At 33.2% G+C, this 15,780-nt stretch overlaps 1 protein-coding gene across 7 annotated transcripts in view; it reads left to right on the top strand.

Annotated features, from left to right (window-relative positions):
* The window catches only part of CTNNAL1 (catenin alpha like 1), a 96,327-nt gene that overhangs the window by 23,791 nt on the left and 56,756 nt on the right, over window positions 1-15,780 (top strand). For 4 of the 7 annotated variants that reach the window (XM_051966908.1, XM_051966930.1, XM_051966900.1 and 1 more), the window contains 2 exons: window positions 5,248-5,437; window positions 12,725-12,912. In XM_051966908.1, coding sequence (XP_051822868.1) covers window positions 5,248-5,437; window positions 12,725-12,912 — 378 coding nt within the window. The remainder of the gene's footprint in view (window positions 1-5,247; window positions 5,438-12,724; window positions 12,913-15,780) is intronic. The other 3 variants (XM_051966923.1, XM_051966945.1, XM_051966937.1) reach the window with 1 other exon arrangement.

Genomic DNA, 15,780 nt, shown 5'->3' with positions numbered 1-15,780 from the left:
AGTGAATATAATAAAGATGATAATACTACCTAAACTAATCTATTTAGTGCTATACCAATCAGACTCCCAAGAAACTATTTTAATGATCTAGAACAAGTAACAAAATTCATATGGAAGAACAAAAATTTCAAGGGAACTAATGAAAAAAAATCAAATGAAGTTGCACTAGCTGTACCTGATCTAAAACTATATTACAAAGCAGCAGTCACCAAAACCATTTGGTATTGCCAAAATATTCAATAACTATAGCAATCTAGTATTTGACGGATCCAAAGAGCCCAACTTTTGGGATAAGAATTCAGTATTTGACAAAAAGTGCTGGGAAAACTGGAAATTAGCGTGGTAGAAATTAGGCATGGACTCACACTTAACACTGTACACCAAGATAAGATCAATATGGGTTCATGATTTAGACATAAAGTACAAGATTATAAATAAATTAGAAGAACATAGGATAGTTTACCTCTCAGACTTGTGGAGGAGGTAGGAATTTGTGACCAAAGAAGAACTCTAGTTCCTAGTCAAAAAATAGAAAATTTTGATTATATCAAGATAAAAAGCTTTTGTACAAATAAAACTAATGCAAACAAGATTAGAAGGTAAGCAATAAACTGGGAAAACATTTTTACAGTTAAAGATTCTGATAAAGGCCTCATTTCCAAAATATAGAGAGAATTGACTCTAATTTATAAGAAATCAAGCCATTCTCCGATTGCTAAATGGTCAAAGGATATGAACAAACAGTTTTCAGATGATGAAATTGAAACTATTTATACCATATGAAAAGGTGTTCCAAATCATTATTGATCAGAGAAATGCAAATTAAGACAACTCTGAGATACCATTACATACCTCTCAGATTGGCTAAAATGACAGGAAAAGATAATGACAAATGTTGGAGGAGATATGGGAAAACTGGGACACTGATGCATTGTTGGTGGAGTTGTGAATGAATCCAACCATTCTGGAGAACAATTTGGAACTATGCTCAAAAAGTTATCAAACTGTCCATACCCTTTGATCTAGCAGTGTTACTACTGGACTTATATCTGAAAGAGATATTAAAGAAGGAAGAGGGACCCACATGTGCCAAAATGTTTGTGGCAGCCCTTTTTGTAGTGGTTAGAAACTATAAATTGAATGGATGCCCATCAATTGGAGAATGGTTGGGTAAATTATGGTATATGAATATTATGGAATATTATTGTTCTGTAAGAAATGACCCGCAGGATGAATACAGAGAGGCTTGAAGAGATTTACATGAACTGTTGCTAAGTGAAATGAGCAGAACTAGGAGATCATTATACACTTCAACAACAATACTATATGAGGATATATTCTGATGGAAGAGGATATCTTCAGCAATGAGAAAATTCAGTTCCAATTGATCAATGATGGACAAAACCAGCTACACCCAGAGAAAAAACACTGGGAAATGAATATGGACTATTGTATTTTTGTTTTTCTTCCCAGGTTATTTTTACCTTTCTGAACCCGATTTTTCTTGTGCAACAAAAGAACTTTACGGATGTCTACATATATGTTGTATTTAAGATATACTTTAACATGTTTAACATTTTTGAGACTGCCTGACATCTGAGGAAAGGGTGGAGGGAGGGAAGGGAAAAGTTGGAACAGAAGTGATTGCAAGGGACAATGTTGAAAAATTACCCATTCATATGTTCTGTCAATAAAAAGATATAATAAAAAAAATTTAAAAATCATGCCTCTTCCCTATCCCTTTATAGATACATATATCCCTATATAGATATATAAAAACTATAATAAGATGAGGGAAGATGTACGAAGGACTCAGATCTAAATAATGCCATCTCGACTAACAAATGGGTATGAATAATGTACAAAAAAATTGAAAATGATCAGCAACTATATAAGATTTCCCAAATCTATAATAATAAGAAAAATGAAAATCAAAACAACTGAGGTTTCACTTCACGACAAAAGATAGAAATAGCCAATATTAGAGAAGATGGGCACAACAATAAATTATAATATTAGTGGAATTGGAAATTGAACCAGTCATTCTATAAGCAATTTGGAATTATGTTTTAAAAAAATTTATTAAAATTTTCTTACTCTTTGATCCAAAGATTTCACTGTTTGACACATACTCCTGTTTAAAAAAATAGAAGGATCTCCTGTTTACCAAGACATTTTTAGCAGTACCTTTTGTACTTGTAGAGAGAGATGGGCAAAAAATTTACCCATCAGAAATAGCTAAACAAATTGTGACACATGAATATAATACTGACTGAGCTGGAAGAAGCTGTGAATTAGAATTCAGAGAAACTTGTGAAGATATATGTTAGTTGTTGCAGCATGAAGTAAACAAAACCAGGAAAATGGTGTAGACAGAGACTACGACAATTTAAATGGAAAAGACTAAAAAGTGAAGTAATGACTAAGGTTGTTCTTGGAGAAAAATTGAAAAATCTACCTTCCAACTCTTTTTTATAAAAATGGGAGATCAAACGTGTTAAGTATTTCAGAGTGGCAGACATGATTGATGTATTAGTTTGTTGAACTGCCTTAATTTTTTTTTTTTATCCTTTACTATAAGTGATGACTTACTAGGTAGGGATGGGGGAAATATTTGAAAACAAAATTGATGTTTAAAAATAAGAATAAATGGGTAGCTAGGTGACACAGTAGATAGAGCACCAGCCCTTGAGTCAGAAGACCTGAGTTCAAATGTGGTCTCAAACACTTAACACTTTCTAGTTGTGTTAGTTAAGTCACTTAACCCCAATTGCCTCAGCAAAAAAAAAAAAAAAAAAAAAAAAGTAAAAAATAATAAATGGGCCAAATGCATTGATTTTGTTTTTCTTGACCATATATTTTTTATTATTATTAGTGTTTTTGGAGAGGGAGAATGTCATTGTGAAATTATGATAGTATAAAATAAAAAAATAAATTTTTAAAAAAGTGAGCCAAGGATAAAACACAGAAGCAATAAACAAATTAATGAGACAACATATCAGAATGGAATATATCTCCTAATACTTATGCTAATAAAAGAGAGAAAGAAAATACAATGAATTGAGCATATGGTTAAAATAACACTAGAAACTTAATAAATTAATAATCATGACATAAGCACAAAAGTAAAAATTCTAAAAATTAGAAAAGTTTAACAAAAAAGACTGATAAATAAAACTAAGATTTGGCTTTTTTGGGGAAAATAAGTATCAAACAAGTAGATAAACCACTAGCTAATTTGGTCTTTTTTTAAAGGGGGGAAAATAAATTGCCAAAAATTTTTAATGAAAAATGTACAATAAATGAAGAGGAAATAAAATTTACAATAACTGCTGTATTCAATTATTTGCTAATAAAAAAGAAACAAGCATTCTTTACTACTTACTAAATGTCAAGCACTATGCTAAGCACTTTACACATATTTACACATTATCTCATTTGATCCTCATAAATAGCAGTGAAAGGTAGATACTATTATTATTACTATTTTATAGATGAGGAAGTTGAGGCAAACTGCTTAAAAATGACTTGCCCCAGGGTTACGCAGCAGTACATGTTTGAGGCCAAATTTGAACTCATCTGTTTCAGGGCTCTACCCACTAGCTAAAAACTTAAATGAAATAGACAAATAGTTACAAAAATGTAAAAAGAAATTGAGTAAGTCACAAATTGTCTTTTAAAGGGATGAAAATTTGTCAGAAACAATTTCTTGCCTATATGGATTTACAAGTGAAATGAACTCTAAACTCTTTAACCAAATATTTGTCTTTCTTAGATTTTCAGTTTTAAGATATTCTTAACTATATTTTATACTACTATCATTCCTTACTGATACATTCTCCAATCATGTTAGCCTATTTTTCATATTGATTATAAGTTTTTTTGGGTTCAAGTGTCTTTAGTTTCTTTTGGTATCCCCAGCACCTACCAAAAATACCCAAAACATAGAGCCTAATAAATGTTTACTGATCAGTATTATTGTTTCATGAAATCATTGATTTCTGTTTGTTTCAGGGAGTCTACTATTTGAGTATGCATTTCCATCTCTTGTTTTTTTTCTCTTAAACCTTTGTTTAATTTCCAATTTTGTGTTGTTTTCTTACATAATTTTTTCTTGCCACTCCTCTTTGGTCTTTTGGCCAGCAATTTTTTTACTCTCTGAAACTGTAGTTGTACAGGGGATTTTTGAATTTACCTCTTAGTCTTTTCTTAATTTTTTGCACTGTATTTCTGCATTATCTGGTCTTTTCTAGTTTACTCATTATTTTCAACCTCAATTTTATATGTAAAGGGAAATTTTTCCAGAGCTTGAGAAAAATATAATAAATTCTAATTTTTCATACTACATGGAAAGAATACTGCAATCACTGCAAAATCTGCACACTCTGAAATATGTTTAGTGCTTTAATCTATTTTAAAATCTTTCCCGTTATCATCATCATTATTACTTATTAGCAAACAATTTTACATAAATAAGAATTTAAACCAACTATCTGCATCTCATAATTTTGTTCCTATTTTTAATGTATTTCTTTTGCAATTAAAGATGGTATTACAGATTATTTTTAGTTTTCCAATTAACATTGTTTCATGTATGTGTTTTTTAAAAGGCCCTTTCAATCAGTTATATCTTGGAAGGGACTAAATTTTTGTTTCCTTATTCCTTAATTTTACAGATGAGGAAACTGAAGTTCAGGGAGGTTAAATGACTTGTTTCTTTGCTTCTGATACAATACATGAAACACAAATGTATAAAATATGAAAGTATACTTAAAATGAGTAGCTCTTGTCATATTCAAGCTGAATTTGGAACTATCAGGGAGAGCTGGAATTTGAGTTTCAAGGAAAACAAAAACTGGGAACTAAGGAGAGCATTTGGTAATGACAGTTGTGGATTCTGTGAAGGTAATGAGCCAGCTTTCTCCAACAAGATCCACCTCCCACCTAACATTTGTTATTATTGTTTGGCAAAGAAACAAATGGAAGAATAGATTTCATTGTTCCAAACAATCATTGAAGGATGGATATGATGGCTGCAGAATAAACTTTAAGCTTGATTTTGGTGGAATAATAATAGTCCTGAATTGTAGCATGGCATGATGTCACTAGTAATGGCTCAATGCTTAACTTAATCCTTTAAAATAACTGGTGCTATATAATGACCACAATTATGTGTAATTAGGTAAATAGGTTTTAAAAAGTAATTGATATACAATTCTAACACCGTTTTTTCTCTTATGTTGATAGATAACTACACTTATTAATCATAAAGATAAAACAAAACGGTCAGATAAGACTTTGCAAGCAATTCAACGAGTGGGACAAGCAGTCAACTTGGCAGTTGGAAGATTTGTTACAGTAGGAGAGGCTATAGCCAATGAAAATTGGGATTTGAAAGAGGAAATAAATATTGCTTGCTTGGAAGCAAAACAAGCAGGTATGTGAATATTTACATTTTTAAATGTCTGATGCCAATGTCATTGCTGTATAGATAGAAAGCATGACTGCCTTCTCCTCCTTTCATGATACTGCTTTCTTTTGGATCTCCTTTTACCTGTTCAGTCATTTCTATTCAGCTGTTTTTGCTAGATCCTCATTTATAATCCCCTAATATTCAACATCACTGAAATCTCTTATCTTTTCACTATGAACTCTTTCTTTTGGTGAATTCTTAAACTGCTAGAAGTGTGCAGAAAATGTGTAGATTCATAGATTTTACATGCATGTGCCATACCACATATGTACAATGATCTCTATATGGATGTCATGTGTGCACAGTACATTTTTATGTATGTATGTATGTATGTAGTATGTATGTTATTCATGTTCTCTTCCAAGTTTCATTTTTTAATCATAACTGATAAACACCTTCACTTTAATGTCCTATAGGCTTCTCAAACTCAATATATCAAAAATGGAACTCATGACTTTTTTTGCCCCTTCTGTATTCTTGTCCATTTCAAGAAGACATGAGCTAGAGAAATAAACCCAAAACACTAATTTCCTCTTTATCATTCTTTCACATAATTTGCCATCTCATATTGTATATCAGAGTAAGCTCTTATAGCCAGGATGGGCAATCAGGTGATCTAGAAACATCATCTGTAGAGACTGAATAATACATACTTCTGGTTAAGTTGGCAAAATGAAAGATTGTAGAGGTGCCCAGCTCTCCCACATACTCTCTAGCAAAACAAAGAAAAACAGAAAAAAAGTTCTTCCATTCAGGTCAGAACTATACCAAAAAAGACAGCAAAAAGAGATGAGGAGAGGGGTCACAATAGGGCACCAGACACAAGGAAAAAATACTGTAGATTAAAAGAAGCCCAAGACAAAAAGAAGTAACTTCAGGACAAATATGAAGTAGTGTCTTAGATGAAGAAGTGGCTTAGACACAAAGACTATATGAATAACTAGAAAAAGAGATGTAGATAATTGGAGAAATATTCATTGGCAATGGGTAGGCCATGATAATAGAATGTAATGGCAGTGCTACCTAAATTAATGTACTTTTTCAGTACCATACCAGTGAGACTACAAAAGGATTACTTTATAGGGCTAGGAAAAAATAATAAAATTCATTTTAAGAAATAAAAGATTAGGAATCTCAAGAGAACTAATGGAAAAAAGTAATCAGGCAGGGGGACTCTCAAATTATGCTACGAGGTAGCAAGCATCAAAACAATTTGATGCTAGGATCATCACCTAATATTTGATAAGCCCCCAAATCCTAGGTTTTAAGGTAGGAACTATTAGGAAAATTGAAAAGCAGTCTGAGAAAACGGGTGTAGACTAACATCTCATACTGTATACCAAGATAAGCTCCAATTAGAGGAAGAAGTAAGAAATTACCTGCCAGATCTATGAATAGGAGAAGAATTCATAACCAAATAAGACATAGGAAGGATCATAGAAGGTAAAATGGACAACTTTTTGTGTGTAAAATTTGAAATTTTTTTCAAAAACAAAACAATCCTGGTAAATTTAGAAATAAAGCTGATAATTGTCAAGAGAGGGGGGTGGAATCTTTGCAGCAAAATTCTCTGATAAAAATGTAATTTAGGGGCAGCAAGATAGTGCGGTGGATAGAGTGCTGGCCCTGAAATCAGGAGGACCTGAGTTCAAATCTGGCCTCAGACACTTAGTACTTCCTAGCTATGTGACCCTGGGCAAGTCCCTTAACCCCAATTGCCTTAACAACAACAACAACAAAAAAATCTAATTTTTAAGCTATAAGGAACTGATTTAAATTTATAAGAATTGATAAATGGTTAAATGATAGGAACAAACAAATTTCAGATGAAGAAATCTGTAGAGGGCTGAAACTCTTGAGTCATTGCAGTGAAGTTGGTTAGAGCACTAAAGGCTAACTATCAATAGGATAATACTCTATGGGCATGTGCTTGGAAAATGGCCCTTCCCACTATCCTGTGCTGGCTTGATGATTGGTGTATATAGAGGATTATAAGAGGGACTAGGGGATGGAGTAAAACTAGCTAGAGTCACTGTGGTGGTAGACTAGGAAGAAGGAAGGTTGGGGAGATTCTGCTTCCATTCCAATGCAGGAATTTGTCTTAATAGTTTTATTTTTTGTTGTTGTTTTCTTAGTTGATGAGGGGGCTGGAGAAGAGAGGTATATCTTTATTTGGAAAAAAAAATTTAAAGAATGGAAAAAATGAAACATAAATGCTGCAAGGCAGATAATGCAAGTGATAACCATATTTTTACACTCTCAGAGCTGGAAGGGACGTCAGGGGCCATCTGGCAATCTCTTTCAACTCATACCTGAACAAGAATTCCCTTCCACATCCTCTCTGATAAATCATCATCCAGCCTCTGCTCTCAGACTGTTTCCCCCCCCCCCCATGATCCCTCCTGATGCAGTTTATTCTTTTTGAGTATATTTTTGTAATCTAATTGTTAGAGATATTTTTCTTCGGTCTAGCCTAAATTTATCTTTTTGTAACTCCCACCTATTGGCCCTTTGGAAAGCAGCAGCACACCTCTAATTCCTTTTTTACATGGTAGCCCTTCATATCCACGAAGACTTTTCCTGGTTCTCCAGATCTCAGTTCCTTGCATGATTAGTGCATAGTACAGCACAATTGTTACTACTAATGAAGAAACTAAGATATGGAGTGATTTATCCAGAGACATGTAAGTAATAAGAGGACCTAATAAGGAAATTAATAAGACTTAAATGCTGGTTTGAAGATTCTTCATATTATGTTCTTTTATTGGTATGAATAACTTCTAATAAAATCTGTAGTCTAGACGGACTTCAACAAAAAACTTTGACAATAAACTGTAACTACTGTTTTAAAAAATATCTTTTATGTGACACAAATAGCATGCTAATACTAAAGAAGATACAAAGACTAAATCAGACATAGTCTCTGCTTTTGGAGATCACAAACTAATATGAGGATGTAGTATTCAGTCATTCAGTCATGTCCAACTCTTCATGACCCCATGAACTATAGAACGACAGTACTGTCCCATAGTTTTTCGTGGCAGAGATATTAAGAGTGATTTACCATTTACTTCTCTAATGTCTATTATTAAAATGAGAGTATAGCACATATTAATATAAAATATTAATACAAAATAATACATGCATAAGAATAGTGTAAAGTAGGGACTACTTAATGTCCCCAGGGGGAAGTAATCTAGTTTGGCTGAACCATGGAAGAAAAGATAGTATGAGATAAAATTGGCAATATAGAGTAAAATCATGTGATGGTGGGCTTTAGATGTCAGGAATTTGAACTTTATTCAGTAATAGTAGCCTTTGAGGAAAGGAATGACACAGATTTTTGTCAAAAGAAGTGTAGAAGGATAGAGAAATTGGAAATGGGAAGAAATCAGGTGGATGAATTGATAGTAATGTGGACATGTACTTAGAAAACTAATAATGGAATTAGAAAGAAAGAAGTAGATACAAGGAATATTGAGAAAGTAGAATCTATGGCATTTATCAACTGATTAGATGTAAAAGGTCAAGAATCCTACAATACGTTGTTTACTAGAAACAGATTTGAAGCAGAGAGATACACATAAAGTAATGGTGAAAGGCTGGAACAGAATCTATTATGCTTTAGCTGAAGTAAAAAAAAAAAAAAAATAAGGGTAGCAATCCTGATCTTAGATCAAGCAAAAAACAAAAATAGATCTAATTAAAAGAGATAAGGAAACTACATCTTGCTAAAGAGTACCATATATAATGAAGTAATATCAGTACTAAACATATATAAACCAAATGGTATAGCATCCAAATTCTTTGAGAAGTTAAGAGAGTTGCAAAAGAAATAGATAGCAAATCCATATTAGTGGGGGATCTCAACTTTGGTCTATCAGAACTAGATAAATCAAACCACAAAATAAACAAAAAAGAAATTAAGTAAGTAAATAGAATTTTAGAAAAGTTAGGTATGATCAATTTTTGGCAAAAATTGAATGGGGACAGAAAGGAATATACTTTTTTCTTGGTGCCACATGGAACCTACACAAAAATTGACCATGTATTAGGGCATAACAACCTCAAAATTAAAAGCATCTTTTCTAGAGCATGATGCAATAAAAATTACATATAATAAAGGGCTGGGGGAAAATAAACCAAAATTAATTGTAAATTTAAGTAATCTGTTCCTAAAGAATGAGTAGGTGAAACAACAAATCATAGAAATAATCTATAATTTCATCTAAGAGAATGACAATAATGATTTGACATGCCAAAATTGATGGGATACAGCCAAAGCAGTTCTTAGGGGAAATTTTATATCTCTAAATGTTTATCTAAATAAAATAGAGAAAGAGAAGATCAGTGAATTGGGCATGCAACTAAAAAAGCTAGAAAAAGAACAAATTAAAACCCCCAATTAAATGCCAAATTTGAAATTTTGAAAATAAAAGAGAAAATAAATAAAACTGAAAGAAAACTATTGAACTGATAAAATTATGAGTTGGTTTTGTGAAAAAAACAAAATATATGTGAGAAGTCAGAGAAGGGGAAGATAAAGATTTACTACAAGCTTTTGAACATGGAAGATAGTAAAATATTGGCACTACAGAAATATGGAAATCAGACATTAAGATGACTTTTATTTAGGGAAAAGATAATTTTTGTTTTGAACATGTTAAGTTGAAGGTACTAGTCAGACAGTTTTATCAGTGTTAGCTCTTTCACTTTCAAATATTATTATGATATTTGAGGTTAAGTGATTAATGAAAACCAGGAAATACCAGGAAATTTACTTTCTATAAGGAATCTCTTTTAAAGTAAAATGATAAATGTTGGCGAGGATGTGGGAAAATTGGGACACTGATTCATTGTTGGTAGAGTTGTGAACTGATCCAGCCATTCTAGAGAGTAATTTAAAACTGTATCCAAAGGAATATAAAATTGTGCATATCTTTTGATCCAATAAAACCCTCAGTAGGTCTGTATCTCAAAGAGATCAGAAAAAAAAAAAGAGAGAAGGATTTTTTTCTTCTTTTTTAAAAGCAATAGTTTTTCATTTTCTAAATATATGCAAAACTACCTTTGCAAAGATAGTTTTACAAAACCTTATGTTCCAAATTTTTCTCCTTCCCTCCCCCCATCCTTCCCCTAGACAACATGAAATACAATATATGTTAAACATGCAATTCTTGTATACGTATTTCCACACTTAATCATGCTGCATAAGAAAAATCAGATCACAAAGGGGGAAAAAATAAGAAAGAAAATAAAATCAAGCAAACAACAATGAAGATGAAAATACTATGTTGTGATCTACATTTAGTCCCATTGTCCTCTTTCTGAATGTAGATGACTTTCTTCATCACAAATTTATTGAAATTGATCTGAAACACCTCATTGTTGAAAAAAAACCACTAAAAGGGCCTATTTGTACAAAAATATTTGTAACAGTTTTTTTTTTAGTTGTTGTGGCAAAGAATTAGAAGTTGAAGGGATTCTTGTTAATTAGGAGAAAGCTGAATAGGTTGTGGTATATGAATATGAGTGCTTCAAGAAATGACAAATCGACTGATTTCAGAAAAACTTGAAAAGACTTACATAAATTCATAAAAAGTGAAGTGAGCAGAACCAGGAGAACATTGTACATAGTAACAATAGTGTTGTATGATGATTAGCTGAATGATTTAGTCTTCTCGGGAATACAGTAATCCAAGATAATTCCAAAGATTTTGTGATGAAAAATGCTTTCCTCCTCCAGAGTAAGAACTGCTGAAATCTAAATGTAGATTGAACTGTATTATTTGTGATTTTTTTGTTTTCCTTTGGGTCTGTGTCCTCTTTCACAACATGACAATATAGAAATGTGGTTTGCAAAATTTGTACATATGTTACCTGTATCAAACTGCTTACCATCTCGGGGTTGGGGGGGGCAGAGGGGGAAGGGGAGGACGGGTGTTGAGAGGGAAAAAAACCTGATTGGTTTAAGATTGAAAATGGAGTACAAGAAGGTGGTTTATTGTCACCTTATTTATTTAACTTATGAAAAGACCCTTATATAAAGAGTCTCAATCACTGATTGGTCATTGCCTTGGTCAAATTGAGGCCTGTTAATGACCTTAGCTTAGAAGGGTAAGGTCTCCCACTGTATCCAGCTCCATCTCAATTCTTCCCGACCCAACCCAGATGGCTCTAGTGGAGAAAGTGAGGCTGATAACTTTGCACAGCCCTCTATCACTTAAATCCAATTCACTTAGATGTCATGGCATTATCTCTCTGATGTCATGGTCCTCTATAAGAATGACGAACAAACAACAACCTCATTGAGTAGTAGGAGCTGTCCCATTGGGGACCCAACTGGAAATGACCAGTTGAGCAACACAACTCTTTCTTTTCTTTCTTCTTTCCCTTCCCTCTGTCCAAATATGATATACCCTTGCCTGTGGGTGCGCTACTCAAAAAATGTAAATTTTGAGAAATCTCACAAGATTTTGGGGGTTAGGTTAGGACCATGCCTTAAACTCAAATGACTCTGACTCTCATTGATTGACCAACAACAGGTCACAGGCCAAGCCCCATTTTGTTTTTGTTCCAGCCTTTATTGGCTCAGAGTGAATGAAAGTTTCTCTTTTGTCTAGGAAGCCTGAGGGTCTCCCAAATCGATTTTTTTCCCTTACTTAGCCTTAATTGCTGATTGAGTATTGCCTCAATCAAACTGAGACCTTTTAAAGATTTTAACTTAAACTGGTCAAAGACTCCCACTACATCCAGGGCCATCTCCAGGCCTCTTGATCCATATAGTGCCACTGGATTAAGATAGCTATAAAAGAGAAAGTGAGGCTGAAGACTTTGCATAACCCTTCCTCACTTTAAATCCAATTCACTTGCATGTGATAGCATTACCTCTCTAATATCATGGTCCTCTTCAAGAAAGAAAGGCAAATAACAATAAGGAAATGCATTTTGCTTGATTGAACATATATAATCTATATCAAATTGCTTACCATCTCAAGGGCAGGAGAAAGAAAATTTGAAACTCAACACTTTTTTAAATGAAGGTTTGTTAGAAAATGAAGGAAAAAATAAAGTTCTTTTAAAAACATCTTTTACTGCTTACTTTTTAATCATCTTCCTAATAAATGTTGAATACAAGATGTATATTTCTATAATACCTAAGACAATATAATATGACTGAATCTGATTAAGTGTACATTTACCTTTTAAAATTACCTTTTAATTGTGTTTTTATTTTGGATTTCTTGACAGGAGAAACAATTGCAGAACTTACAGATGTAACCAGTTTAAATAATGCAGAATGTGATGGGCAGATAACAATTTTTACAGACAAAACAGGGGTCATAAAAGCTGCAAGATTACTTCTTTCTTCCGTGACAAAAGTGCTGTTATTGGCAGACCGAATAGTCATTAAACAAATAATAACTTCAAGAAATAAGGTATTTGACTTTTCTACCCTTTCTACAAATACAGCTATGAGAGTTTGTTAATAAGGTTTTTATGGTTAGTTAATGAATGGTATATAGTGTAGCAGAATATGTAATAAATTACTTTTTGTACTAGCACAATATTTTGTTTGACATGAATGATAACCAAGTAAAATCAATCACAACAATGATTCAATGTACTTTTCATTAAACAATGATTACTCTTTTTTCAGTATATTTTTCTCCTAACAAAATGTATACTGTGATTAGGGTATGCTGGTAAATTAAACATTTCATTGCATATTGGCATCTCATGAATATCTTTGAGAATATTTAACTTTGTTGTTTCAAGTAGTGTGGCCATATCTTCCTTTCTCTTCAAGTAGGGTTTGCAGAATTGCTCCAAGCTCTAAGATTGTTGTTGGCACAATTATATTTTTGATGGCCTATGCTATTCACAAATTGTTTGAACCATTAAGGATTAGCATCATATTATTCTCTCTGCCACTAGTTGTCAGTTACTTTTGCAACGTGGTTTTTTTTTTTTTTTAAGCCTTAAGGGAACAAGTTTTGATTCATAAATACAATACACAAATTGTGTGTGTGTGTGTGTGTGTGTGTGTGTATGTGTGTGTGTATGTGTGTGTATGGTGTATGTATGTGTGTAAATCACTCATTACCATTCCTGGTTTTAAGCAGCTTTACTTGAAAAACAAATCTCCACTTGACACTGACGGTTCTAAAAGTTTTATTTAAAAAAAACTTGTATAACTAAAGACTGCCAGATTGGGATTCAATGGTACCCAGATTGTGATCTAAAACAAGTCACCTTCTGTGGCCTCATTTCCATATCAGTAAAATAAGGGGATTGGATTGGGTAATCTATAAGGTCCTTTCTGATTCTTACACTTTGTGATAGAAAGACTATACCTTCTATAGCATCAACAGTTAACTGAAGAAAAAAGTGTGCATGATACATTTTTCACTTTAATCTCTTATACTAACATTTTTCTGTATCTCTTTAAGTCTAAACAACCTATAGGGTTTGCTGAATTCCATGGTACGAGAGCTTACACTAAAAAATTTAACAATTAGATCCCATTCAAGCTGGTTTTAATTTGTCCCTTACTTGAAATCAAGTTCTTGAACACAAAAAAAATTTCTTTTGAAGAAATAATACTAAGAGGGTTCTGGGGCAGTGGCAGAAGATGTCAGAAAGTTCCAAGCTCTCTAGGTTTCCCCTACAAATTAACCAAAATAGTGCCTCAGGTTGAACCAGAAGCAATAAAAACAATCAAGAGTTGGTGTGGAACAATCCTCTTAGGATAATAGGAGAAGACCTCAAGAAAGTTACCTGGACTAAGGGTTGAACCTTTTGAAGTATAAATACCTCCAGGCTTGCTACTTCAGCAAGACTTGTGTTTTGCTGGGTTGGGAGATACAGCCTTGGCCCCAGCCATAGGAATTTTCACTTCCTGGATCGTATGGGAAGTTAAGCATCTAAGTCAGAAAGATTGAGGGAACCTCTACTGATAAGGAATGCTAGGCCCACCTATGTTGTAGAAACTTTTTCCTGGGTAGGAAGGAACCAACACATGCTTGGTGAATGTAGAAACAATGGGGCAGGGATACATAAGGGTAGAGTTCTTGGTTGTGGGTTCTAGGTCTGAGGGGAGAACTAAAGGAGCACTTGAGACCAGAGGCACTTTTCCCTCATATCCTAAGACTAGAGGTGATTATACCAATAATCTATTTTGAGAGAGAGAGAGAGAGAGAAAGAGAGATATATCAAGGGAAAAAGAGCTCAACCATAGAAATTACTTTGGGAATAGAGAAAACCAGGGTCCACCTTCAAGGGAGGAAACTGAAAGAAAAGAAAAGCTTCTACTATCCCAAAGAGTAATGTCAAATGGTCACATATCCAAAAAGAATTCATTTAAAGAACTCATAAGAGACTTTTAATGTCAAATGAGAGAGATTGAGTAAAAAAAAATTTTTTTTAAGAATAACCCAGGAAAAACAAGATGATTATGAAAAGCAGATAAGCCTATTTTAGGAAAAAGGAGATCCAAAATCTTAAGGAAGAAAATGAATTCTTGAAAATTTGGAACTGGGCAAGGGGAAGCCAGCAAAGTTATGAGACCAAGAAATAATAAACCAAAATATGAAGAATCAAAAAATAGAAGAGAATGTGAGACATCTTATTTAAAAAAGCTTCTAATAACTGTATATAACTATAATAACTAGTAACTGATCTGATAATAGATGAAGAATAGAAAATATAAGAATAGTTGGATGAGGCTGAAGCTATAATCAAAAAAAAATCTTAATACTGCTTGCTGTTTTAACAGAACTAGCCTGGAGGTGTTTATACTTCACAGGGACCAAATCTCTAATCTGGTATCTTTCTTCAGATTTTCTCCTATTGTTCCAGGAGGACCAATGTTCTGGGCCAACTCTTACTTGTTTTTTACAGTTTTTTTTTACAGCTCTAAGTTCTCCCTGCAGGGCTATTTTGTCTAGTTTATGGGTGAAATATGGAGGGCTTAGAATTTTCTGATTTATTCTGCCATCTTCCCAGAATGCTCCTTATCACCTCAGTTTTAGCCAAATATCCAGAGCAGAAGAACAGTTTTCTTTTTATGAATTTGGGAGGATAATTAACAAAGAACAGGACTTCAAAGATGGGGAAAGAATAAAAACTGCTTAAAAGTTTAGCCGCATCATGAGGATTGAGAACAACATGACTGACTAAAGAGTTGAAGCATGGAAGACAATATGACTGATTGGAAGTTGGGAACGAGAGAGAAAGAGAGAGAGAGAGAGAGAGAGAGAGAGAGAGAGAGAGAGAGAGAGAGAGAGAGTGAGAGTGTGTGTGTG

This window comes from Antechinus flavipes, chromosome 1 (genome assembly GCF_016432865.1).
Source record: "Antechinus flavipes isolate AdamAnt ecotype Samford, QLD, Australia chromosome 1, AdamAnt_v2, whole genome shotgun sequence".
Classification (NCBI taxonomy): Eukaryota; Metazoa; Chordata; class Mammalia; order Dasyuromorphia; family Dasyuridae; genus Antechinus; species Antechinus flavipes.
This window is presented reverse-complemented; position numbering and strand designations above follow the sequence as displayed.